The sequence below is a fragment of the Panthera leo genome, chromosome B2 (genome assembly GCF_018350215.1).
Source record: "Panthera leo isolate Ple1 chromosome B2, P.leo_Ple1_pat1.1, whole genome shotgun sequence".
In the NCBI taxonomy this organism is placed as follows: Eukaryota; Metazoa; Chordata; class Mammalia; order Carnivora; family Felidae; genus Panthera; species Panthera leo.
Genome location: NC_056683.1, coordinates 94,220,531 through 94,245,805, shown reverse-complemented (window position 1 = coordinate 94,245,805; position 25,275 = coordinate 94,220,531). Strand labels below are relative to the sequence as shown.

At 40.6% G+C, this 25,275-nt stretch overlaps 1 protein-coding gene across 1 annotated transcript; it reads left to right on the top strand.

The window, feature by feature from the left end:
• The first annotated feature begins 5,880 nt into the window (after positions 1 to 5,880).
• Positions 5,881 to 24,131, top strand: POPDC3 (popeye domain containing 3). The gene is made up of 4 exons (XM_042937371.1): positions 5,881 to 5,912; positions 20,468 to 21,204; positions 22,205 to 22,313; positions 23,338 to 24,131. The coding sequence occupies exons 2-4, from the start codon at positions 20,720 to 20,722 to the stop codon at positions 23,617 to 23,619; spliced, it is 876 nt and encodes a 291-aa protein (XP_042793305.1). The 5' UTR covers positions 5,881 to 5,912; positions 20,468 to 20,719; the 3' UTR covers positions 23,620 to 24,131.
• The last annotated feature ends 1,144 nt before the right edge of the window (positions 24,132 to 25,275 follow it).

Below are 25,275 nucleotides of genomic sequence, written 5' to 3'. Positions count from 1 at the left end.
CTACCCACTTAAAAACATTGCTACTTTCAGCTCTGGAAGCAGCTCTGACAGACTTGACTCGGACATGTGCACACAGAAGAGAAGCCTCGAGGACTTTCTATAAGAAGAGCACTGGAAGAGTAAGAAGGTGAAGTCTAGACATCTTTAAGAAGTGCTTTGAGGGGCGCCTGGGTGGCTCAGTCGGTTAAGCGTCCGACTTCAGCTCGGGTCACGATCTCGCGGTCCACGAGTTCGAGCCCCGCATCGGGCTCTGGGCTGATGGTTCAGAGCCTGGAGCTTGCTTCCGACTCTGTGTCTCCCTCTCTCTCTACCCCTCCCCCGTTCATGCTGTGTCTCTCTCTGTCTCAAAAATAAATAAACGTTAAAAAAGAAATAATAAAATAAAAAAAAAAGAAGAAGTGCTTTGAGCTAGGGGGCGCCTGGGTGGCTCAGTCAGTTACACATCCCACTTGGGCTCAGGTCACGATCTCATGGTTCTGCACTGACAGCATGGAGCCTGCTTGGAATTCTCTCTGTCACTCCCCTGCTCATGCCCTCTCTCTCTCAAAACAAATAAAGAAACTTTTAAAAAATGAAACTGGACCCCTGCCTCACAATAGACACAAACATTTAGACAGTGGAAAGATTCCACGAAATGGGAAAAATTATTTGAAAATTATATATCTGATAGGGGTCATCCATTATCTGCAATATAGAAACAACTCTTACAACCCAACAACAAAAAGACAAACAACCCATTTAAAAATAAACAAAGGACGTGAATAGACATTTCTCCAAAGAAGGTGTGCAAGTGGCCAAAAACACATGAAAAGATGTTCAAAATCATTAGTCACTGGGGAATACATTTCAAAAGAAGACACTACTTCCTACCTGCTAGGATAATTTAAAAGAAAAAACAAAAACGAAAAACAGGAAATAACCAGTGTTGTCAAGGATGTGGAGATATAAGAATGTTCAGACTTTGCCGGTGGAAATGTAAAATTGTTCAAGTGCTCTAGAAAACAGTTTGGCAATTCCTCAAAAAGTTAGACAAAAAAAAAATGCCGTATGATCTAGCAATTCCTACCCTAGGTATAAATCCAAAAGGATTACAAACAGATATTCACAAACAAAATCTTATACACAAATGTTCATAGGAACACTATTCTCCAGGGTCAAAAGGTGAAAATAACCTAAATATTCATCAGCTGGTAAGTGGATAAACAAATGGGGGTATATCTGTTCAGTGGAACATTATTCAGCCGTAAAGAGGATGGAGTACTGATACACTCTACAGCATGGATGAACCCCAAAAGCATTATGCAAAGTGAAAGAAGCACGCATACGATGTCACATATTGTGGACTCCATTTGTAGGAATTATCAAGAATAGGTAAATCCCTAGAGGCAGAAAGCAGATTAGTAGTCACCAGGGGCTGGGAGAAGGGAGAAATGGGGAGTGCCTGCTCTGTGGGTATCGGGTCCCCATACCCATTTCTTTGGGGATGATGAAGATATTTAGGAATGTGATAGAGGTGGTGGTTGTATACCATTGTTAAGTGTGCTAAGTGCCACTGAATTGTACACTTTAAAATGGTTAATTTTATGTAATGCGTACTTTACTCCAACTAAAACAGAGTATGGTGGCACAGTGAAACAGAATATGCTGCAGCCTTTGACAATGACTTTGTAAATGAACATTTGCGGACACATCTTTTCATGATCTTCATTAAGTAATAAATGAGATTACAAATTAAATTTATAAAATTTTTAAAAAGAAAGAGGAAACAAAAGAGCAAAAGAGAGAGAGAGAACAAGAGCCGGGGAAAATGAGAGAGGGAAAGAAAGAAAAGAAGGAGGAGGAAGAAAAGGATGAAAATAGAGAGGAGAAAAGAAATAGGAGAGCCAGAGCAAAAATCTTTAAGTCGGGTAATATCAAGTGTCAGCAGGGCTGTGCAGAAAAGAAAATGGACAAAGGAGCTCTCTCCGACATAGTTGGTAGGAGTGTAAGCTGCCGGGGCCACACTGGAGGATAATTTGTCAGTAGTTAATAAAATTAGAATGGACATAGTAATTTATAGCATGGTGACTGCAGTTAATAACACTTTATTACATATTGGAAAGTTAAGACCGTAAAGCTTAAAAGTTCTCATCCTAAGAAAAAATTCTGTAACTGTGTATGGTGATGATGTTAACTATAGTTATTGTGATGATCATTTCACAAAATAAACAAATATCAAATCATTGTGCTGTACATCTGAAAGTAGCATCATGTTATATGTCAATTATACCTCAATACAAGAAATTAAAACATAAAATGATCGTACTCAGAATTCCACTTCTGGTATCTACCTTGGGCAGATCATCACTCATGTGACCAAGGAATCATGCACACATTATTTGCTTATAATAGCAACAAGGTAAACATTGTTAAGGGGATAGATACATTGTGATGTACTAATAATATGATAAAATCATGCAGTAGTTTTAAAGAATGATTATTTAGGAAAGGAAAAACAAGCTTCAATTACTTTGTCTGAGAAAGAGAGATGACAAATGTAGTTTGATGCCACACAATATACATTAGTATATGACATTCTATTAATGTATTACTTGTATAATGAAAGATTCATAAAATAAAAAGCAAATAAGGGATATAGAGGATATAGAGAAAGAGAACTATGCACAATTATATGGGAATTAAAAAAATGGAAGAATCATGGAAGAAAGAAGGCAGGAAAGATGAAAGGAATGAAGGAAGGAGGGAGGGAAGGAGGAAGGAAGAAGCAGGGCTGGTGAACAAGCCAGGCTGGATTCACATCTGGACGCAGGGGCAATTCACAAGCAAATGCACAAATCTCAAGGACTGAGGTTTAGAAGAGGAACAATTTGAGGTCAAGGAGGAAAGAGGAAGACTCTGGAAGCCTCATATTAAAGCTTTCCCAGAGTAAGTGGATTAAATGAATCCTGGTTCAGTACTTAATCTGCTCCTAATTTCTTTATCACAGTATTCCTCACACTGCTGTTGCAACTCTGAGTTGCATGAGCTCAGTTGACTGTGGTTCTGTCCAGCCTCAGAGGCTTAGCCAAGAGAATATCCCAAAGGACCTGAAGGGATGAAACCTATAGATTGTGGACACATAATCTCTGAAGTAGAAATGCAGCTGGAAAGGGGCACCTAGGTGGCTCAGTCGGTTAAGCAACTGACTTCAGCCCAGGTCATGATCTCATGGTTTGTGGGTTCCAGCCCCGCGTCGGGCTCTGTGCTGACAGCTCAGGGCCTGGAGCCTGCTTCAGATTCTGTGTCTCCCTGTCTCTCTGTTCCTCCACTGCTCGTTCTCTGTCTCTCTCTGTTTCTCAAAAATAAATAAACGTTAAATTAAAATTTTTTAAATAAAAAAAAATGCAGCTGGAAATCCTAGGGAGCCCTAGACCTGTGCTTGATCTATACGGTATCATTTCATTGGAGTTTTTGTTTCAGAGAGACTCTGCAATGAAGATCCAGGCAGGGATATGTATGTGAAGGAATAATAAAGAGAAAAATCAGGATGCAAAAGAGCAGCAATATTTAACACAAAATTTTCCAAGGAAGGCACAATACCATGTGTACTAACATGCTGAATATCTAAACAACACATATAAGCTGTACTAGTAACCACAAACTAAATGGCTTAAAATAGCACACATTTATTAACTCACAATTTTGGTGGGTCAGGAGTCCAGGCACGACTTAACTGGATCCTCTGCTTAGGGTTTCACAAAGCCACAGTTAAGGTATCCTCTGGTCTGGGCTCACATCTGGAGGCTTGACTGGGGAAGATTCTATTTACAAGATTACTTAGATGGTTGACAGAATTCATTTCTTTGTGTTTGTAGAACTGAAGGCCCTGACTTCTTGCTGGCTATTGGCTGGAGGCTGCTTTTAGCTCCCAAAGGCCACTTACAGTTCCTGCTACATGGACTTCCCCAACAAGGCCACTTATTCCATCAAGCCAGAGATGGCAGTCTCTACTTAGAGTCTTTTGTAACGTAAATGAGTCACAGGAGTGACATCCATCACCTGTGCTATACTTATTGTTTATAAGCGAGTCACAGGTCCCAACTGCACTCAAAAGGAGGGGATCCCACAAAGGTGTGAAACCATTAGGTACGGGAATCATGGGGCCACCGTAGCATCTGTCATACAAGCACATCCTTGCTGCTTCTGAGTTTTTAAATTGAACATAATCCTTAAAAAATGTGATGTGCAACACTAAATAAGAAGTGAAGTCTAAGCCCAGAGTACATCTGGTAAACTTGTGACCTTCTCACTTCCCTGGCCATATTTCAAATACATAAACATATTTGAAATCTTGGACTAGATCCAGTTCCAACTATTTCAACATTTCTGAGTAAATCTCTAGAATGAAGGTAAGAGCAAAGACATAGCAGTGGACTGCTTTCTAACTATGTATAGTGCGTAGGAATATGGCTTTTTTTTTTTTTTTACCCTCAGTTTCAGCACAGTTAAAGGAGGTTAATTTTACAGTTTATATTAACTACTTTTGCAGTTATTCTGGGGACAGAAAGAGACATTGATTATTCAGCAAATGTTTGTTTCTGGAATGACTGTCCCCATCGTGGTTATACGAAGGGCAAGTGAGGGTGCCGAAGGAAGGGACCAGAAATCCCTATGTAAGTTATGTGTTTGGCTGGCCCCTCACGGACCACCCTATGGTTTGATCACGACACAAAACAAAACTTCACTAATTTCATAGGAGGAAAAATACATTTGAGCTTTGCCTTAAATTGTATGCATTTGGTTTAATACTGATTTGAACTTTTTTTAAAATCATTTGTATTTTTAAATTGCTCCTTCTATGGTTGTCTATGCTTTTCACCCATTTGCTTTTTTTGAGAAGCCCACTGATTTGAATCAAGAAGCTAACCTTCCCTAGCTCCTGGGTGGCTCAGTCAGATGAGGGTTGGGCTCTGCCCTGACATGTGATAGCACAGAGCCTTCTCAGGACTGTGGCTCACCCTCTCTCTCTGGCCCTCCTCAACTTGCAATCTCTCTCTCAAAATAAACTTAATTTTATTTTTTATTTAAAAAAAATTTTTTTTGATGTTATTTACTTTTGAGAGAGACAGAGAGAGCTCACAGCAGGGAGGGCGCAGAGAGAGAGAGGGAGACACAGAATCTGAAGCAGGCTCCAGGCTCTGAGCTGTCAGCACAGAGCCTGATGCAGGGCACGAACCCACAAACCCGTGAGATCATCACCTGAGTGCGTGAGATCATGACCTGAGCCCAAGTCCGAAGCTTAACCCAGGCGCCCCAAAACAAACTTAATTCTAAAAAAAGAAATTAACCTTTCTTTGTCCTATACACTCCAAATTTCCATCCCCACTGTGGTCATTTATCTCTTGTTTGTGGTGTGGGGGTGGGGCGTGCGGGAAGGAGAGGGCACACAAAGAGTTGCTTTTCATCCTAGTCATCAATTCCAACGCTCTCTGCCTAGTAGAACAGCGAATGCTAGGCTTATTTTCTAACCGTGATCAGTGTCCACTTGGGGAAACCCGTCTTTGCAAACTTTGGTCCGCAGCTGCCGCCCGGTCTATCGGCAGTCCTACAAGCTGGTGGCCGCGCCGCCTGCTCCCGGGAAGCTCGGGCGCCCCGGCCCCAGCGCGCCGGCCGCCGCCGCCCCCGCCCTCCCCCTGCGCCCCGGGGCGCGCGCCCGTGCCCGGCCCCCGCCCGCGCCGCCGCGCCGCACCGGAATGGGCTGCGGTCACTGTGCGTCCCGGCGCGGGGCGGGCGGCGGCGGCCGGGTGGGCGGCGAGGAGCGCGCCAGCCGGGCGCTCGGGGCTTCGGCGCCGGCCAGCCGGGCCCAGCGTGCTCGGCTGGGAAACTTCTGAGGGCGCAAGGCCGGAGCTCGGCGCAGGGCCGGGGAAGGAAAGGTAAGGAGTGGAGCCACGGGGCGCGTCGGCTGCCGCCTCCCGGGAGCTGTCCGCACCATCGCACCTTTCGCGCTTCGCTGCAAGTTTGCTGGCGCGGCTTCCACCCCGGCCCCGCCCCGGGGTGTGGGCTGTGTGGCCGCCGACCCCCGGGAGCGCTTTTGCTTCGCCGCGCTGTGTTCCGCGCCGCCCCTCCGCGCTCGGCCCCGCTCAAGCCAATTCGAGCCCGGGAGTTCGGGCGGCGCCGCTCGCAGCTCCGCCGGCTGAGGGTCCGCTGCTGCGGGCTCCGCGCGCGCCGGCCCCTGGGAACTCCTGTCGTCTGCCCTGGGGGCGAGTCTCTCCCCCGGATCTTCTGTTGGTCCCACTCTTGCCCCAGGCACCTTGGAGCCCAAGGAAAGAGACCGCATTTCCGAGGGAGAAAAGCTGGTCCAAGGGGATCCCTGACCGTCTTAGGCTTCACCTTGGGGAAGTCGTGCAGCGGTAGAGAGTTCCTGTCCCTCGTCTGCAAAGGGCCCGACTAGGGTCAGTGTTTTCACACTGAATTGGGAACACTGGAGAGCTGCCTCATCAAAGGTCACGCTGACCTGTTTTCTCTATTTGGGGATTCTCCTTGCAAAAAAAAAAAAAAAGGGGGGGGGACAAAACCACTAAATTACCCCACCACCAAGGTCGTTTACAGAGGTATAATACATTTTGAGGGTCTGTATTTTAGAAAAAGATTAAAGGCACAGTAATGGGACTATGGCAAAAAAAAAAAAAAAATTTTTTTTGGTTTTAGCCAGAAGACATTTGCAAAAACTGAAAAAGTTCTACATGTGAATAATAAATGGAAAAGTAGAATTAGAAGCCCACTTTTGAACATAATTTGATTTATTTAGTCAGCGGCAAGAATGGGAAGTCTCCTTTCCGGACTTTTTATTCTAACTCTTGTAGTTAGGTATTTTGAATTTGTAAGCTTGGACAGAGCAATTGCATCTTATGGCAGCCTTGAAAAATTCTTGGTCTCTGCTTATATTAAGGTTTGGTGGTGGCTGTTTTCTTTTCTGTTACCAGGGACTGGTGCATGCTCATGTCCCTTGTGTGCCAGTACACTACAGTAACTTGGCATTGTTCTTTGTGGCAAAAGAAAACCAAACAAGGACCACATGAAAGAAGACATAAATAAAACAGAAATTGGCTCTCTTTCCACATGTGCAAAATGAAGAGGTCTGGCTGATCCCAGATGATCTTTAAGGCTTCCTTCCCTCAAAACTGGAGAGTTTAGGATACAAATACAAATCGCAATCTAGAGTAAGACAGTTTTCTATCCTAAAATTTTATACACATACTGGGAGGCACTGGATACTTGGTTTCTGCAGTCTCCACAGTGTCTCAAAATAGCTGAATCATTGTGCATCCTGTGCTTCTAAATGGTGACATTCTATGCCATTAAATAAAAATGTGTCATGGAAAACCAAACTCTTATGCTTCTTAAGTAAGGCAAGACTGACTAATAGCATTGACCCACTGGAGCATTCACATCTGCTTATCTTAAAATAGTCAAGCTCAAGAATGGTTGGGATGGTTATGAAGTGTTTGCTGTGATGTATGAGTGTAACAACACATAAGCAACATGGCAGGCAAGAAGTTTCAAAACTGCTTTGGAAATCTCCATGATAGATCTGCAAGCCTGCAAACTGCAGTTGAAATTGTTTTTCCCAATTGTGGTTGTTGGTCAACAGTGATTATGAGCTATAGAGAGTAAGAGTTTACAAGAGTATATTGAATCATTAATTTGACTTTTTAAAGGAAAAGGGGAAATGTTTCTCTCTTTTATCTAAGTAGTTATAGGAAAATGTCTTAAAGTAAAAGTTTTAACAGGTATTTTTAAAAATTAAATAAAAAACCAAAAGTTGCTGACTTAAAGCCCCTGCATCAATGCTGGATCCTCCTCCAACCCAAAGAATACAGGGATTGATTCACACAGACCCAAAGTGAGATATTCTCATTTTGTGTTCTTCAACAGAATCATAATCTCTGGTGACTGTTATACACACTATGAAATGGGTTCTAGAAAGACAATCAACTGGTTGAGCCTATGCAAAAATCTTCATTGCTCTGAGCCTCATTTTTCACTCCCAGCAATGCTGATAAAACTAAAGTTGCACAGTTTTTGTGACTCCTTAAAGGGTCAGTAAATGGAAGACCTAGTGCCTGGCACATAGTATGAGCACAATTAATCGTCATTTTCCCTGTCTCCCTTAGTAGGTGTTGTGTTTATGGACTGAGCAAACTATAGTATGAAACAGTAGTTACAGTTTTTGCTTTTAATTTCAAAAACTCTGTGTAGCAAAATCTTGATAATTGTTGAATCTGAGTAATGGGTGTATTGAGATTTATTATATAGTATTTTCTCTGTTTTTATATATGTTTAAAATTATTCATCAGAAAAAAAATTTGGGGCCCCTGGGTGGTTAAGTGTCCAACTTCGGCTCAGGTCATGATCTCACAGTTCGTGGGTTCAAGCCCCACATCGGGCTCTGTTCTGACAGCTCAGAGCCTGGAGCCCGTTTCGGATTCTGTGTCTCCTCTCTCTCTCTGCCCCTCCCCTGTTCATGCTCTGTCTCTGTCTCAAAAATAAAAAATAAACAGTAAAAAAAAAAAAATTTTTTAAAAGAAAAAAAATTTAAGTATGGATCTGGAAAAAAACACATAAAATACATTTCTAATCTTGCATTTCATTTTAAATTGCAATTTTAAAATTATTTTGTATGGACTGGAAGGGTAAACACAATTATATATAAGGAGTGAGTGGGTAGAGAATGGTACCTGAGAATAGTCATGGTGATCTTCAGTTTTTTGTAAAATTTTTTTTATTATAAAAAAGATTTGTTAAAAGACAGTGATGTTTTTTACTTCTGGTTGTTGGGTTCCTGTGTTTTAATTATTCAGGCTTTTTGTATTTAAAAATTTTCAAATTAATACAAAATCACCTTATTGTTTTATGAAATTGTTATAAAGAATGAAGACAATCCAGATATATACAAAGACAAAAGTAAAGTAGTATCCCACCATCCAGAAATCATCATCTTTGACATTAAGATGGTTCTATGTCTTTATTTTCATTTATACAAATAGAAGGATATCGATCATGTATTAATTAATACATATGTAATTAATATGTTACGTGCTACTCCAGGGACACATAACAATGTTCTAGGGTTTGTTTGCCTATTTGTTTGTTTTCAATCTTTGGTGGATATTCTAAAAAACAAGCTTGTTTGCATTTGATTTTTAGGACTTTAGATGGTCTCCTAAAATGTAGTACAGTATTTATTTAAAAATTTAGTATGCAACAACTGACTTTAAATGAGTTTTAAGTAGCCTAAGTTTATTTGCATATCAAAGATATTTTTAGCTATTTAAGATAGATCTCATAATTTAGAGTAGGCTTAAATTGTAGCAACATTTGAATTTCACTAAAATGCAAGCTCCAGGAGGGCAGGGATTTATTGAATTATTGCATATTCCTAATATTTTCCTGGCCATTTGAAAGTTGATGACACAATTATGTTATGTTTGTTTTGAAAATAAGCATCAATGCCAATGCAGTTGAAATCACAGGGAACAATGTGAGCATAGCACACATTTTGTGCTTGCTCATGCATCATTTACTCAGCCAGAATACCAGGTGGATGCATTAAGCTATAGCCAGTTGACCTAAGCTAGGTAGGAGTACACAAAACACAAATACACATATACCTGAAACATCTACCAGCTACCTTGGTTCACCACACATTATCCTGTGTTTTGCTATTCCTTTGCACCTGTGAACTTTTCTGTATAAAAACACATTCCTTGGGGCGCCTGGGTGGCTCAGTTGGTTAAGCATCTGACTTCGGCTCAGGTCATGATCTCACAGTTTGTGGGTTTGAGCCCCGCGTCGGGCCCTGTGCTGACCGTTCAGAGCCTGGAGCCTGCTTTGGATTCTGTGTCTCCCTCTCTCTCTGCCCCTCCCGCACTCGCACTCTGTCTCTATCTCTCAAAAATGAATAAACGTTGAAAAAAATTAAAACAAAAAAACAAAAAAAAACACACTCCTTTAGCATACCAAGAATGTCTAAGCCTCTTGATTCATAATGTCAAATAGTGCATGCAAAAGGAAAGCTTCAATATTGAAGAGAAACTTGAAATAATCAAACATTCTGAAAGAATCAAGAGAATTTGTGTATTTCCTGAGCAGCAGAAATAAGGGAATAATCCACATCGCTTATCCACAGGCAGTGCCGCAAAAAGAGAAACCTCTATGGTTGGAATAACTTCAAGTATTATAAAGCCAATAACAAGGCTGAAAGAAAGAGAAGAAATGGAAAGATTGAGGAGCATGTGGATTCAGGACCAAACAGGGAACAGTCTCCCACAGTCAAAGAGAAAGCTCCTGTCTCCATGTAAACACCTTGAAAGGAAATCACCATACCCTGCACACGTGCTCCTTTTCGCACTAGTAGTGGGTGGTTTGGTTTCAAACATCACTGACCCTGGTGTGTGGTCCACCTGCTTATTTAGCCAGAAAAAAATGACCATAGCCATTTAGCTGGGTCACATGAACTTGATAGGCATGTTTGCCAGGAAGAAACACGAGGACCTGAACTAAATAAACATAAGAAAAGTGAGTTCATTTGTTGCATATAAGTCACTTGGAAGAAAGGGAAGGGGAAGTGTCTACTTTTGATTCATATCAAGGGGAGACTGTTTCATGGATCCATGGGTCCGACTTGTGTTTTCATCAGGAATCTCCGGTGAACTTCTGCATGACTTGGTAGCAGCTGCTCAGAAAGGGATGGCCTGCTCATGCCATTTCTAGCCTGTGGAGAAGTCAGAAGAGCTTGAAGCAGAGCATGGAGATTGTTGTTGTTGTTGTTGTTTTAATGTTTATTTTGAGAAACAGAGCGTGTGTGTGAGAGTGGGGGGAGGGGCAGAGAGAGAGGGGAGAGAGAATCCCAAGCAGGCTCTGTCCTGTCAGCACGGATCTCGGTGCAGGGCTTGATCTCACAAACCAAGAAATCATGACCTGAGCTGATATCAAGAGTCGGATGCTTAACTGACGGAGCCACCCAGGCGCCCCGGGGATTGTTTATTACAAGCGACCAAATGACATACGTGAGAAGAATCAGTTTACTGTTGTTTCTTCAAATCAACAGTTATAGGACACAGTGATTCGACATAGGACCCACCTTCCCATCCATCTGTGTTGCTCAAAAATTGTAATTTCTTAAGAAGATATGTAAGTTCATTGAATCTAGAACAGAAAGGAGAAACCAAGAATGTTTGATTTGTTCCAGTAAGTCCAGATACTTAGACTACAAACTGTACATGAAGCAGTGTGTCACAGTGGCTAAAAGGGCGAAAGGTTGCATTATTTGCATCTGTCTGCCTGGGAGTGAATCTGGGCTGCATCACTTGTGTATCCTTAGGCAACTTACTTAACTTCCCTGTACCTCAGTTTTCTCATCAGTAAAATGGGAACAATAAAGCTGTACACTTCAAAAAGTCGTGGGGATTCATAATATTCATAATATTTTAATATTTTAAATATTTTAAATTATAATATTCATAATATTTTAAAATTCTTAGAAATGTGTCTGGCACATAGTAAGTGTTCAGTTAACTGTTAGATGCTGGTGATAGTAGTAGTAATAGTAGTAAATGAGGTTAAAGAAGATGGCAACTAGATACCGCATTAATTTCCCATTGCTCAACTCCTCTGAACTTGGCGGAGTCACACAATTAGAAGAATTACAGAGCTCTCTGAGTGTAGTCTGTCTTTTGAGTGTGACTCTCCAGATATGTCTGAGACCTCAAGTATTCGCCCTGTCTGTAGACATCAAGTCCATATGTATGGCTCAAGTTGACCAAGAACTGACGAAGCTGGAAGTCACCCAAGGAAACGTGGTATTCCAGGAATTCTAGAGGCTGTTAACGAATGACATAATGATTCTGGAAATTGCCCTTGTGACCAGAGGCTTTATAGTGTTGGGGCTATCTGATTCCATGAAGGGAGAACCTAGAATATAGTCCTGGGAACCACAGTGAATAAATGTAATTCCCAGGGCATCTCTCAGTGTCTTGTTTTCCACACCCTATTCTTTAAAAGTATTACTGTTCTTATCTGATTGTCCAGACTTAAATCTAGCCAGGATTGAGTGTCTTCTGCTCCGTTGATCTGTATTCCAACTCCATCATAAAATGTAGATTATTAGATTAATGAAAAGCCTTGTGCATAGTGAGTACTCATAATTGTGTGTGTGTTTTTTTGTTTTCTACTGTTTTGTAACAAAGTACCACAAACTAGCGGCTGAAAACACCACAAATCCATTATCACACAGTTTGGGTTGGTTTTTTTTTAGATTTTATTTTATTGTTTTTTAATTTTTTTAATGTTATTTTTGAGAGAGAGAGAGAGAGACAGTGCGAGTGGGAGAGGGGCAGAGAGAGAGGGAGACAGAATCCGAAGTAGGCTCCAGGCTCTGAGCTGTCAGCACAGAGCCTGATGCAGGGCTCGAACCCACAAACTGCAAGATCATGACCTGAGCCAAAGTTGGATGCTTAACCAGCTGAGCTACCCTGGGCGCTCAATATCACACAGGTTTTGTGGATCAGGAGTCCAGGCATGGCTGAACTGGATCCTCTGCTCAGGGCACTGAAAGCCTACAACCCCGGTTTCAGGCACACTGCACTCCCCTTTAGAGTCTGGGGTCCTCTTCCAAGCTTTTCAGATGGTTGGCAGAATTAAGCCCCTTGCAGTTGTAAGACTGACATACCCATTTTCTTGGTAACTGTTAGTTGGGGACTTCTTTCAGCTTACAGAGCCTGCCAACCATCCCTTGTCTTGTTGCTCCCATAAGCCGTTCACAACATGGTGTTTGCTTTCTTCCAGGCCAGTAGGAACATGTATCTCTAATTTTCAGTCCCTCTCCAGTTCTACAGTCTTATGTAACTTAATATAATCACAGGTGACTATTCCAGCATCATTTACTGTATCATGTTATCTAATCAAGAAAGCATCTGTCCCATCTCATTCATAGGTTCTGCCACACTCAAGGATAAAGGATTATAGCATGTGTGCACCAATGAGATAGGAATCTTGAGCGCCATCTTACAATTCTGCCTATGTGATAAAGTGAGAAATCAGACGCAGATGGAGTTAATCAATGGACTTTAGATAAGACGTGAGAAGCAGAGAAGTCCAGCATAGACTGTAGGCATGTTTTCTAATTTTCTCAAGTCTCAAGAGAAGCCAACCTCTCATTGGTATGGAAGGTCAAAGGCATACTCTAGCCTAACGAGCCTAATGGTGCATGAAGAAACTCATATGTTATATGAAAGCAAAGGCTGGTATGGACCCTATGAAATCCAGAAGGCCACAATTCAGTCTCCACTATGAAATTTAGAAGATTATCTGTCTGAGATTTCCAGTGAAAAATAAAACTGTGATATAATTGCTTGGCAAGAGGGAAAAGTAGCGACTTCCTTGGTAAGATAAAGAGGCCAAGAGCTATAGTGGGGTTGGCCACCTATGTAGGCAGAAACCAGATGGTGATATCTATGCCATGGATAACATCTGATGACTGTAGCATATGAATATTGTAGCCAATATCATTTACATTTATATCAACTCTGTTCTTAATCTTAGATAATTCTTCCATATTTATGCACTTATATTATACATTATACATATGCACTGTTTGCACGGTGTCATGCCAAATCTTTTTCATTTCCTTTCTCTGTTACGTGAGAGGCTCTAGACCAGCACTGTCCAAGAGAAATATAATGTGAACCACATATGTAATTTAAAATTTTCTTTTTTAAAAAATTTTATTATTTATTTATTTGTTTGTGTGTTTATTTATTTTGAGAGATGGGGATAGAGAATGCATGCACACAAGCAGGAGAGGGGCAGAGAGAGAGAGGGAGAGAGAATCCCAAGCAGGCTCCACGCTGTCAGCACAGAGTCCAGTGCGGGTCTCATACCCACAAACCATGAGATCGTGAAATGAGCCAAAATCAATAGTGGGATGCTTAACCAACTGAGCCACACAGGCATCCCACAATATTAAATTTTCTAGTAGCAACATTGAAAAATAAGACAAGGGCGAAATTAACTTTGATGTTTTATTTAACCAACCATTTCTAAAACATTATCATTTCAGCATATAATCAAGATCAAAGTTATTAATGACATATTCTTTATCTTTGCTCTAAGTCTTTGAAATCCATGTGTATGACACATTTCAGTTCAGACCAGCCACGTGTGGCTAACAGCTACTGTATTGGACAGCACACCTCTAGAGTTCTAAGCCCTCTGATCATGGGCATTTAATTTCAACTCTCAATTCTCTCTGCACTCACTTTCTAGATAATCTTGCCAACCCCAGTATTTCTTAAGTATTGTTCTGCGTAATAGTAACTGCTAAAGATCCCTCCATCTTCCCCCTTATCTTCTGCTGTGAACTATGTTGCTAGACCAAGAGTATTAGGTTACTTGAGGATAAAACCGTGTTCCCCTTTCCTCTAATCTCTTTCTGAACTTTGGGATCTCTTACAATTCCAAAGGGTCTTCAACCCTTCTTTGTTCCTCTATCTCAATAGAAACACTTCTTCCTGTCACTTCTTCCTCATAGTATAATATGAGGAAGTTTTCTAGTTCTTTCTAGTCTAACAAATAAATCATTGATTCAGGTATTGGTTAGATCTCACCTGGGCTTCCTGTTTGTTCCAAAACTGTATTCCAAACACGGCTTTTATACCCAAGCATTTTTTGTCCTTATCAGTCCATGAACATTTATTGAGGACTCGCTGTGTTCTAGACAGAGGGAAATTCCATCTATATTTCTATATATATGTATATACACATACATACAGACACACACACACACATAAAATAACCAAACATTAAAGCTGATATTTTAAAATGTTTGGGGTGTCTGGGTAGCCAGTTAAGTGTCCGTCCAACTCTTGATTTCAGCTTAGGTCACGTTGTCTCAGTTTGCGAGTTCGAGCTGTGCCTTGTCAGCGCACAGCCTGCTTAGGATTCTCTCTCCCTCTTCCTCTGCCCCTCTCCTGCCCGTGTTAGTGTGCACACACTCTCTCTCAAAATAAATAAACTTAAATAAATAAAATAAAATACTATGTTCACTTCTTTTAGAAAATTACTTGAATATGTACCCTGACTAAAAGAATAAACAAATTATGATGCTTTAAAAAGGAAATACATATCATGGTCAATATAACATGTGATGGAAACCATGCTGACAGGTAATAAAGGCCATAAACATTCAGAGCTAGAAGGTGCACTTCAGGCCACCCTGTTAAGGAAAGGCTACTGCAGAATATCCACCAGCCTGGAGCCCTCTTGGAATGATGAGTGCTGAGGAAGGAAAATGCCTCCTCACCTGAGCAAAGCATGCAAATGAGAACACAGAAGGAGAAAATGTGCCTTTACAGCGAATTAAAATTAGATCCTTTGCTCCACAGAATGTTCTGGTGTCTCTCACTCAACCCCCTTGATAGTTCTTCACCCTGGTTGTACATCAGAAAATGCTAGTGCCTGGGCCCCAGCACAGGCTGTAAGTAATTAAGTAAGCAATTTGAGAGTGGGGCCCCTCTCACAACCCTGGTGTTAAGATCTACAGTCTTAATTCAGTTCTACCACTCAGCTCTGTATTTTAACTCATGCTAGAAAAAGTCTCCCATTCCTTATCGTCTAGAGTCATGTTATTTTAGAGCTAAAAGGGACCTCACATTATTTTGTCCAACTCTTTCATTTTACCAATGAGGAAACAGGTCTAGAAAGATTATAGTCACACAGCTATTTAGGGGCATAGCTAAGACTAGAACCTTTCTTTTAAGTAATAATGCTAACTGAACACACTAGACACAGAATGGTGCCCTAACACCAGGACTACCACCCTGGGCAGACAGTGAGGGATCAAAAACACACAGAGTAATCATCATAGAAGGATAGCCAGGAATGAACAAAGCTGAAGTCCTGCAAACAAGCAAGAATAATTCAGAAATCATTCAGGAACAATGTAGAATAAAGGTAGAATGTAGAATAAACTTTAGTGTGCATAATAATCAACTGGGAGCTTATTAGAAAGGTGTATTTCCGGGTCCTTCCCAGCTCAGTGATTCTGGCATGGGGCCAGGGAAGGGATAGTCTACCAGGCCACCCAGGTGATTCTGATGTAAGTGGTTTGAGGATACCTGCTGGGAAGCCCGAAACACTAATCATAGGTAGAAGATTATTGTTGGCTTCCAGAGACTGGCTTCTTGGCCATGGGAGAGTGAAGACTCAAGGGTGGGCTGGTTATGGGACTACATCTACCAGCAGTAGGAGGTCAGGACACAGAGAAGAATAAGAGATCGCCCCTGCAGGAGTGAGTAAATTTAGAATTTAAAATGTAAAGTTGGGTAGCAGCCAAAAGTAACATTTGTATGTCTGTCTTCAATTGTAATCCTCTGGGTGAAAGAAAGTTTTTAAAAACTATATTCTGCGAATGGCTCAGCTCTGTAAAATATAAGCAACAAGTACAATGATTCCATGTCTATATTATTTTAAAATTTGCCACGAAGTTTTAATATAGATTTTTCTCATTTGAATCTTCTAGCACCCGTCAGAGTAGACAGAATAGGTGATATTACCTGTTTTACTAATGAATAAACATGCCTGGGTTCACCTAGGTGGCAAGGAGGAAACTAATGCCTATGTTTTCTAAATCCTGGTGCTGTGGAAGCAGAATAATAAATGTGGTTTAGACTGTGAGCTTCAGAATCAGGCAGAACTGGGTGGAATTTTAGTACCAATATTAGCAGTGTGACCTTGAACAATTTACTTACCTTCTCTAAGTCTTAATTTCCTCATCTGTAAGATTGAGATATAATACCTTTCTCATGGGCTTGTTGTGAAGATTAAATGAGATAGTTTTTAAGTATGTCTGGCACATAAGTCCTGAGTAAATGTACCTCCTTGAGGAGAAGTAGAGAAAACCAGCTTTAAGTAAATTATGATTTTGCATATGAAACACATGCCAAAGTTAGGACCTCTTCCAATTAATTGGTAGAATATTGATGGAATTTTTATCTTCTGAGTTGCCTAGCAACCAACACTAACTCAATACCACTAGCTATGAGAGTTGTTGTTTTTAATCAGATTAAGTATTCAGCTGCTCTAAAGGAACTCAATTTGTAGGAAGACGAAAGGATTCCCCTATGAATCTGGAGCTGTGCCAGACATTTAAATAAGTAGTGTCCCAATTCCTTAGTGATTCTGTACTGAACTGTCTTGGATGTTGAAATATTCCCTGCTTCTTTTCCCCTGGGTGGCAGAAGATGTTACAACATTCATTAAATTGGATAGAGAGTAGGAACGGAGAAGGCAGAGTCCTTGCACCTTGAAACCAGCATATTCAATCAACATTCATTGCATGCCAGGAATCAGAAATACAAAACCATTTGTCTTTGCCCCTTAAGAATTTCAGAGTCTAGGAGAGGCGGTCAGTCAATGTTGAATAATAGAGCAAATTGTTTCATGAGCGGCTTTCTATGTCTATTTCCCTTGCTCTACCCTAAACATTATGGATTGAGCAGTGCGAGTGGATATGGAAGATCTTAAATATTCACTGTTAGAATTATTATTTTCCTGGCAAACCCGTCCTGACGGAATAGCCCACTGTCTCCCAACACATTCATGTCAGGTTCACAGCCTTAAAAGGCTGCACTTCCTGGTGGAGAGCGCAGGGAGCTGAGTGGAGAGGGTCTTCTCCCTTGCTGCTGTGACTTACTGCCTCTTTTGCCTGAAGCCAGTTACTCAGACAATCCTGTGGCCTGCTTTTTCCATTTGTAAGCAGGGCATGATGATTTAGATTCTGCTTCTCTCGTGGCAACAAGTGATGCAATGAGATAATAAATGTACGAGTTCTGAACAGATACGTGCAATTTCTGAGCTAGTCTTAATCATTTGGCACCAAGCTTATGTCACATTTCAGGTAGCACCCTTGTACCTTCCTTTAAATTTCCTTGTTCCTTTATAACTCAGGGCCATACGATTTAAAGAGCAGAAAAGTGGCAGGTTGGAATTACTGTGTTTATTTGCACTTAATGTTGCCTCCATCATTTTGTATGTCCGTGCGCTAGCTTCTTTTGCAGGGAAGATGGGCTTTTTTTGCCTGAGACATCCATCTTGCCCCTCTGGCATTTCGGCGTTTATTTACCCAAAAACATGACTTAAGGCCTCCAGGCCTTTCAAGCAGGCAGCTGGTTGATGAATCATGTTCGGCGTTCCTATAGTACTGTTGGCACATGTCAGAGGAACACTCATGCCCGTCACCTGCCCCTGTCAGTTCTTTCTCTTCTAATAAAATACATCTGTTTTGGTGACTGAATAAAAACACCATGTGCAGAAAGGCTGGGTGTGGAGTAATTTAATCAGGGCAAGTCAGCACTCTGAGTTGAGCGATACAGTGTCAAGGATAGGAGGATGGTTTGGTGGCAGCTTTCGGAAACAGGAGCCACTGGAAAGGGCCGGAAGCGCGGTGCTTGTGATCATAATGGGTCACGGTCCTGGAATGCAGGTGGCCCAATCTATCCCCCAAGTCAGGGTCTTCAGGGCACAAGATTCCCATAAGCTCCTTTCGGAATTGCCACAAGGGTTTTGCATGGCCTTTTTCTATTAGCATCATTTTAACATTTTTGTTGAGGATTATAAATTTTTAAGGAAGTTCAAACCGAAGTTCAGAGCCCTGCCAGCAGTGCTTTTTCACATTGGCTTTAGTGGCTACGTTTGGTATCCTGAGGAACTGATTAATTTAAAATACCCTCATTTTAAAAGTAAAACAGCAGGGAGACTGACATTTGCAGTCTGGTATTTTGCCGTTCTCACTGCTCATTGTGTTTAAAAATTTGTTTTCTTTGTTGTGAATATCGAGTAGTATATATAATTTTGTGTTGTGTTTAAAGAGGAGAAATTAAACATGTTCAGGGTGCTGGTCTGCCCCGAACCTCATCATCTCACAGAGTGCCAGGGGGAGGCAGTAATTAGGGGCCACGGGATGTTTAAAGTGCCTTGGAAAGTAGCTTAAGTAAAAATAACAGTGTAGGTTATAGGTTTGTTGTTTTGTTGGTTTTTCTTTTTATAATGATTCACCTGGCAGTGTTCTTAAAGTCGTTATTTGCTGAGAAAAGAATCACTGTCCAAGATGAAAAACCAACAACAGCGGCTCCTTTATTTCTATCTGCAGTCCTGTTGGTGATCATACTTACTGTTCCCTTTTTTACTTCAGCTAAGTCATTTTCACATCTATGTGTTTTGTTTTGTTTTTTCCTACGAGACAAGATCTGTGCTATCTGATACTTCATTAACAGGTGTTCTGGAGATAATCTAGCCCCAAAATAAAAACACTAAATATAGCACTCAAGTTCAAGGCTTCTGAATGTTATTATGACTTAAAAATTCAATCTAATGAATGCTTCACACCGAAACTATTTATTGTTAAGAAACCTGGTGGTAAATGATGCACATCCTACAGCTCTATCATCCTGGTTAAATCCCTCCTGACTCAGATCACACATTAGCATTCTTACCATATGGCTCAAAGGGTAGAGAATATATGTGCAGAGGAACAAGTCGGTAACATTTTTTGACCATCTGGTAAATAAATGTGTAACTAGCAGGAATTTTAATATTTATTTAGTTACATGGACGCAACCTTTGACCTGAGACAGGCTCTAACACAGTAAAGTAGAACTGAATGTACATTTCTCAAATATTTTTTATCTAACTCATTAAACATATTCATAGTCTACTATTATGCTCTTAAAATCCAACACCTAATCATGTGTTTCTTATGTTTATTGTTTTATCAGGGCTCCTTACAGTGCCTAACTTAAAATATCTTTCATGAGAGGCCATATGTTTGGATCCAGCATACAGGCTTTTGTGCTGAAGTTCTGCTCTACCCCAACCACTGTGCGACCTGGGATAAATTACTTGACCTCTCTGAGTCTTGAATTCTTCATTTGTAAAGAGAAAATAACATTGTCAAACAGTTATCCCTCAAAGGGTGGGCCATGAAATGCCATGGGTTGATACATCAAAATCATGTGGGGGGTATTGTCAAAATACCAACACATAGGCCTCACCCTCAGAGATTCTGACTCAATATGCCTGGAAACAGCCTAGAATCTGTATTTTTAGTCACTGTCATAAGTGATTCTGAGGTACACCGAGCTATTATTATGAAGACTAGTTGATTATAGCACCTAGTTTCCTAGGAAAATATGTGGGTAGCTAATTCTAACAAATACTAAAATTCTGTAAATAATTTGTTATTATTATTATTATTATTAAGCATAACCCTAAATATATAATTTTTATATCCTAGAAACTTAACATTTGACAGCATTCATGCTTAAAATATTCCAACTTCACAGAAAATAGGATGTCAGTTTGAATGCTGGTGATTCATTAAATATACCTCTCGATTTTTGTGTAATTAGATCCTTCCTTTTTTCTTGTCCAGGAAACCACAAAACATTTGTGGACTAGATCTAAATCAGGAGCCCAAATGAACTTAAAGAAGCTAGCATGGGATTTTTAGTTTCTCAAGATCCATACACACAAAACCCTTAATCACTACAACTCCATTGCCCAGGCTTTCGCGGGTTTTCTAAAGACTTTGCGAAACTCTGATGATGGAAAAGTGAAGGACTTAATTACTTGCTTCGATATCATTCGACGTCAATGGAAAAGTGAACCAGACAGTAGTACCGCCATGGAAAGAAATTCAAGCTTATGGAAGAACCTAATAGATGAGCACCCAGTCTGCAGCACCTGGAAGGAAGAGGCCGAAGGAGCCATTTATCATCTCGCCAGTATTTTATTTGTAGTAGGTTTCATGGGTGGCAGTGGATTCTTTGGGCTCCTTTACGTCTTCAGTTTGCTGGGTTTGGGTTTTCTCTGCTCTGCCGTCTGGGCTTGGGTCGACGTCTGTGCAGCCGACATATTTTCCTGGAATTTTGTGCTGTTCGTCATCTGCTTCATGCAGTTTGTCCACATTGCCTATCAAGTTCGCAGCATAACTTTTTCTCGCGAATTCCAGCTATTGTACAGCTCCCTTTTCCAGCCTCTGGGGACCTCTTTGCCTGTCTTCAGAACAATTGCTCTGAGCTCTGAAGTGGTTACTTTGGAAAAGGAACACTGTTACGCCATGCAGGGGAAAACCTCCATTGATAAGCTCTCCCTTCTTGTTTCGGGAAGGTTTGTACTCTTGCTGCTTGCTCTATCTCAGTTATTTCCTCTGTTAGTTACTAGCTGGTGTTTCTTTCTGCTGCACTTTTCCATCTCAACAGAGGATAATATGTGGCACTGGGAGGTACGAGGAACCCCATGACACATACGTAGGCATTTAGAGTGCATGCTGTTATTTACTTGAAGAAGGATATAATCTAGAGCCTTAATATTTCTTCTTAGAAATAAGATGAACAAATGGGTTTGTCTGCATGTGCTGTTTGTTTCCAAGGTAATCACAGAGGGTCAGGAAGAGGATGACGCCAGCTTGAATGAACAGAATACTTATGTTGGCATGCAAAGTACTTTAAATAGTCTCTGATAGGGTGCTCTTTTAGGTAATACAGAACATTTAAGGTTTATAATGATTGATGTTTTTCGGAGAATTCTAGAATTGTCCACTTTTTACAAGCAGGGGGTACACCATATATATGTATGTGTATATATATATATACGTATATATATATACATACATATATATATATACACATATATATTATATTTATATTTGTATGTAAATTTTGAAAACAAAGTTTGGGGGAGGAAACAATAATGTGATGATTCATGTCTTTAAGAAGTGTAAACATTTAGTTTACAGAGGCATTTACAGTAGTACTCCTTTATGTTCTTCAGTGTTCTACTAAATTTAAAATCTGACTGAGCGCATTGAAACTTTTTCTGGAAGTATAACGTATGCACACAGATGGGCCCATGTCATCAAGGTACACCGTGACATAGTTTCTGATGAATTTCACCAATATTCCAGAATCCTAACTGTGTGAGGAATATCAGTCCATGAATCTTACAGATTTTGTCACTTACTAGCATGCATGAGTTTAAGATTCATCCTACGAAATTATAAAAGCCAAAAAGGTTATGAGAGATTTGAAATACTGCACTCTGCACTTGCCCCCAATCATGTGCTTGCTTTCTCCTTCTCTCATAAGTGATGTTCTTTGTGTTTGGGTAGGATCCGAGTGACCGTTGACGGCGAATTTCTGCATTACATTTTCCCCTTCCAGTTCCTGGATTCTCCCGAGTGGGACTCCCTGAGACCCACAGAGGAAGGCATTTTTCAGGTAAGGGATAACTGGGCCCCACAGTGAACACTGCCTCTCCCAAACAACGTTTGTTTACAAACAGGCAAACAAACAAAACAGCAGGTGACAGAGCAATAATTTATACCCAACTCTGGAATGTACTTTGCAGGATACACGACTTACCGGTTCTGTTTGACCCTTGCTGATGACTGTCCCTGTACAGGTCCAGTGACACAAAGAAGAATGGGCATTGTGTATGACAGAAAGGAGTCTATGATAGATATTCTTAAATTTTCTTCTGCTTAACTGCATATATGGGGATTAAAATATGATTAATTGAGATTTGACTGTAAACACTGCCATTTTGACGGTTTAGAAAAACACCAAGAATTTAAAAGTCTGCCCTTATTACAAAGTAAGTGATGCTTAAAATTTTAAATGCTAATAGATTTCAGTTATTCTCCAGCAAAAAAGAAAAGAGAAAAAAAGTGGCAACCTTACTGTCACTACTCTGCTACTGTGTCTGGTACTTTTGAAAGGTAATCATTTCAATGGATTCTACCTATTATGGTGTATTGATTAATACGTGCAACATACATGTGTGTATACAAATATAAAATCATATACATATGCAGAATAGGTAAACACATTGTGCTTTGTACTGCAGAAACAATTAGAGTTAAATGTCTGCAGTTTGGGGGGCTGACTTGGAAATACTTCTCTAACCATTAGCCAACTTTATTAGTTTTTCACATCAGGTAGCTCTCACTTTAGTAAAAGGCAGGTTTTAAAATAGTTAAATTGGAAACGGGCACAACATTGTGATTGTTTGCATTATAAATTATATGTGCATATATATATATATATATATATGTACATATGTATGTAGTATAAATATATATAGTAGTTTTTCTCTGTTTTTACCATATGTTGTGGGTCAGTGAACTTTTTTAACCTAAAAAATCAGCCAGTGAAATTTATTTAAAACTGGGGCAAAAAAGAAGTGGCAGAACTTGTCTTGCTTCCTAATCTTCGTCTTCTCTGTGGCCTTACGTTTTCGTAGGTGACCCTCACAGCAGAGACTGATTGTCGATATGTGTCTTGGAGGAGAAAGAAATTATATTTGCTCTTCGCTCAGCATCGTTACATCTCCCGCCTGTTTTCAGTTTTAATTGGAAGTGACATTGCAGATAAACTCTATGCCTTGAATGACAGAGTATATACAGGGAAAACATACCACTACGATATTCGGTTACCCAACTTCTATCAAATGTCAAGTCCAAAACTACCCAAATCACCCCTGACAGAACATTTCCGGAACTCCAGACCGTATTGTGATAAATGACTTTGAAGCGTGAAGTTTTTTAATTATAAAAAAGACTCTCTTCATCATTCCCCAAATGAAATACAGCGAATTGTGCTCACCAGTATTTTTATAACTCAGACTCTGAGGCAAGGTGCCGCTGCCAGCTGCTTTATTCATCTCAACTTTTGCGTTGCGAATAAAGTTTACAAATTTCTCTGTATTTCTTATTGGAATAAATGGGGGGGGATGAATAACTACGAGAAGTTTGTCCTTTTCTGTGTCAGAACTGGGAAATGAAATTTTGCGTTCTCGAATATTTCCTCAGATTTATTCAAATCTTATGTCTTGCCCTATTGAGTTAGGCACTGCTTCTCAAGAAGCAGGCAGAACATACTCTCAGCATGAGAGCAGGTTGCCACCGTCCACATCAGTGTTTCCAGAATTCACTTTTTGCTACAGCCTCTGAGGAAAGCAAGATGTAGTCTTGTGGTGGGCAGCAATTATTCATTTTAAATGTAAAGTTATTTAATATGAGTGGAAAGTAGAATAAATGCAAGAGATGATAACATGTCAATCTTGAAGTCTGCTTTCTTGCTGCAGTAATCTATCAGCTTCGTCTTTACAATAACATATTTTTAAAAAGGCATTTCATGAAAAACAAAGCTGCATGATACTGAGTAAAAAGAATACCCACGAACAAATAGTAAAAGCGTTCTGTGGTATTTCAATTTCACATGCTTAGCCGAACGAGCGGGAGTAAGTGGTTTGGCTGGATAGTGAGGAACTCACAGTGAATGCTCTGTTCACCACACAAACATGGGAGTCTGCCAGGGCACATGAGAGGCTCAGTCGGTTGACCGGCTCAGGTTGATTTTGGCTCAGGTTGTGACAATTCAGGTCATGATTCCAGGATCTTGGGATCAAGCCCTACCTCAAGCTGAGCATGTAGTCTGCTTAAGGTTCTCTCCTCTCTTTGCCTCTGCCCCTCTCCCCTGCTCTCTCTCCCTCCCTCTCTCAAAGTAAAAACAACAACAACAACAAAAACTATACGGGAGTCTGCCTTACAGCAGTCCCTTCAGCATTGTAAAGAGAGCTAACAGATCCTCAGTCACAAATCTGATCCCTATCTTTGGAAAACTCGTTTTCTGGAGATCATGTGCAGGCCATGTTGTTAGGTAGAAAGATAAATCATCATGCATTTAACAAATATGTATTGAGCACCTACAATGGCTCTAGGTGCTGACCTTGGCACTAGGGATGTATCAAGTAACAGAGATTCCATCCCTCATAGAACTTGCATTCTTGGGGTGAGAGAACCAGATAGTAAAATAAAACAGAAAAGGCTGGAGTCAGAGTGTCCTAAAGATAAATTAGGGAAGGTGGGTGGGAAGGAGCACTGTAATTTTAATAGGATGGTCAAAGAAGGCCTAAATGAGAAGGTAATGTTTGAACAAAGACCTGAAAAAAAGCAGAGGAACAATCCATGCAGACATCTGGGGAATGAGCAATCTGCAGGAAACAGAGAGAAGAGCAAACGAGGAGACCCTTAAACATGAGCAGGAGCAGCTAGATGGCCAGAATGGCTACAGCGGAGTGAGCACTAGGGAGAGAAGGCAACGAGGTAATTGGGCAAGTCACAGTAAGGACTTTGACTTTTATTCTGAAAGTGACCAGAAGTCACTGGGGAATTTTAAC

What these genes read in the sequence shown, in the direction of transcription:
- POPDC3 (XM_042937371.1), top strand. Translation starts at nt 20,720, where the DNA reads ATGGAAAGAAATTCAAGCTTATGGAAGAACCTAATAGATGAGCACCCA. An exon ending in TCCCTTCTTGTTTCGGGAAG is followed by an intron (nt 21,205 to 22,204) that starts GTTTGTACTCTT and finishes GTGTTTGGGTAG; the next exon opens with GATCCGAGTGACCGTTGACG. An exon ending in CAGAGGAAGGCATTTTTCAG is followed by an intron (nt 22,314 to 23,337) that starts GTAAGGGATAAC and finishes ACGTTTTCGTAG; the next exon opens with GTGACCCTCACAGCAGAGAC.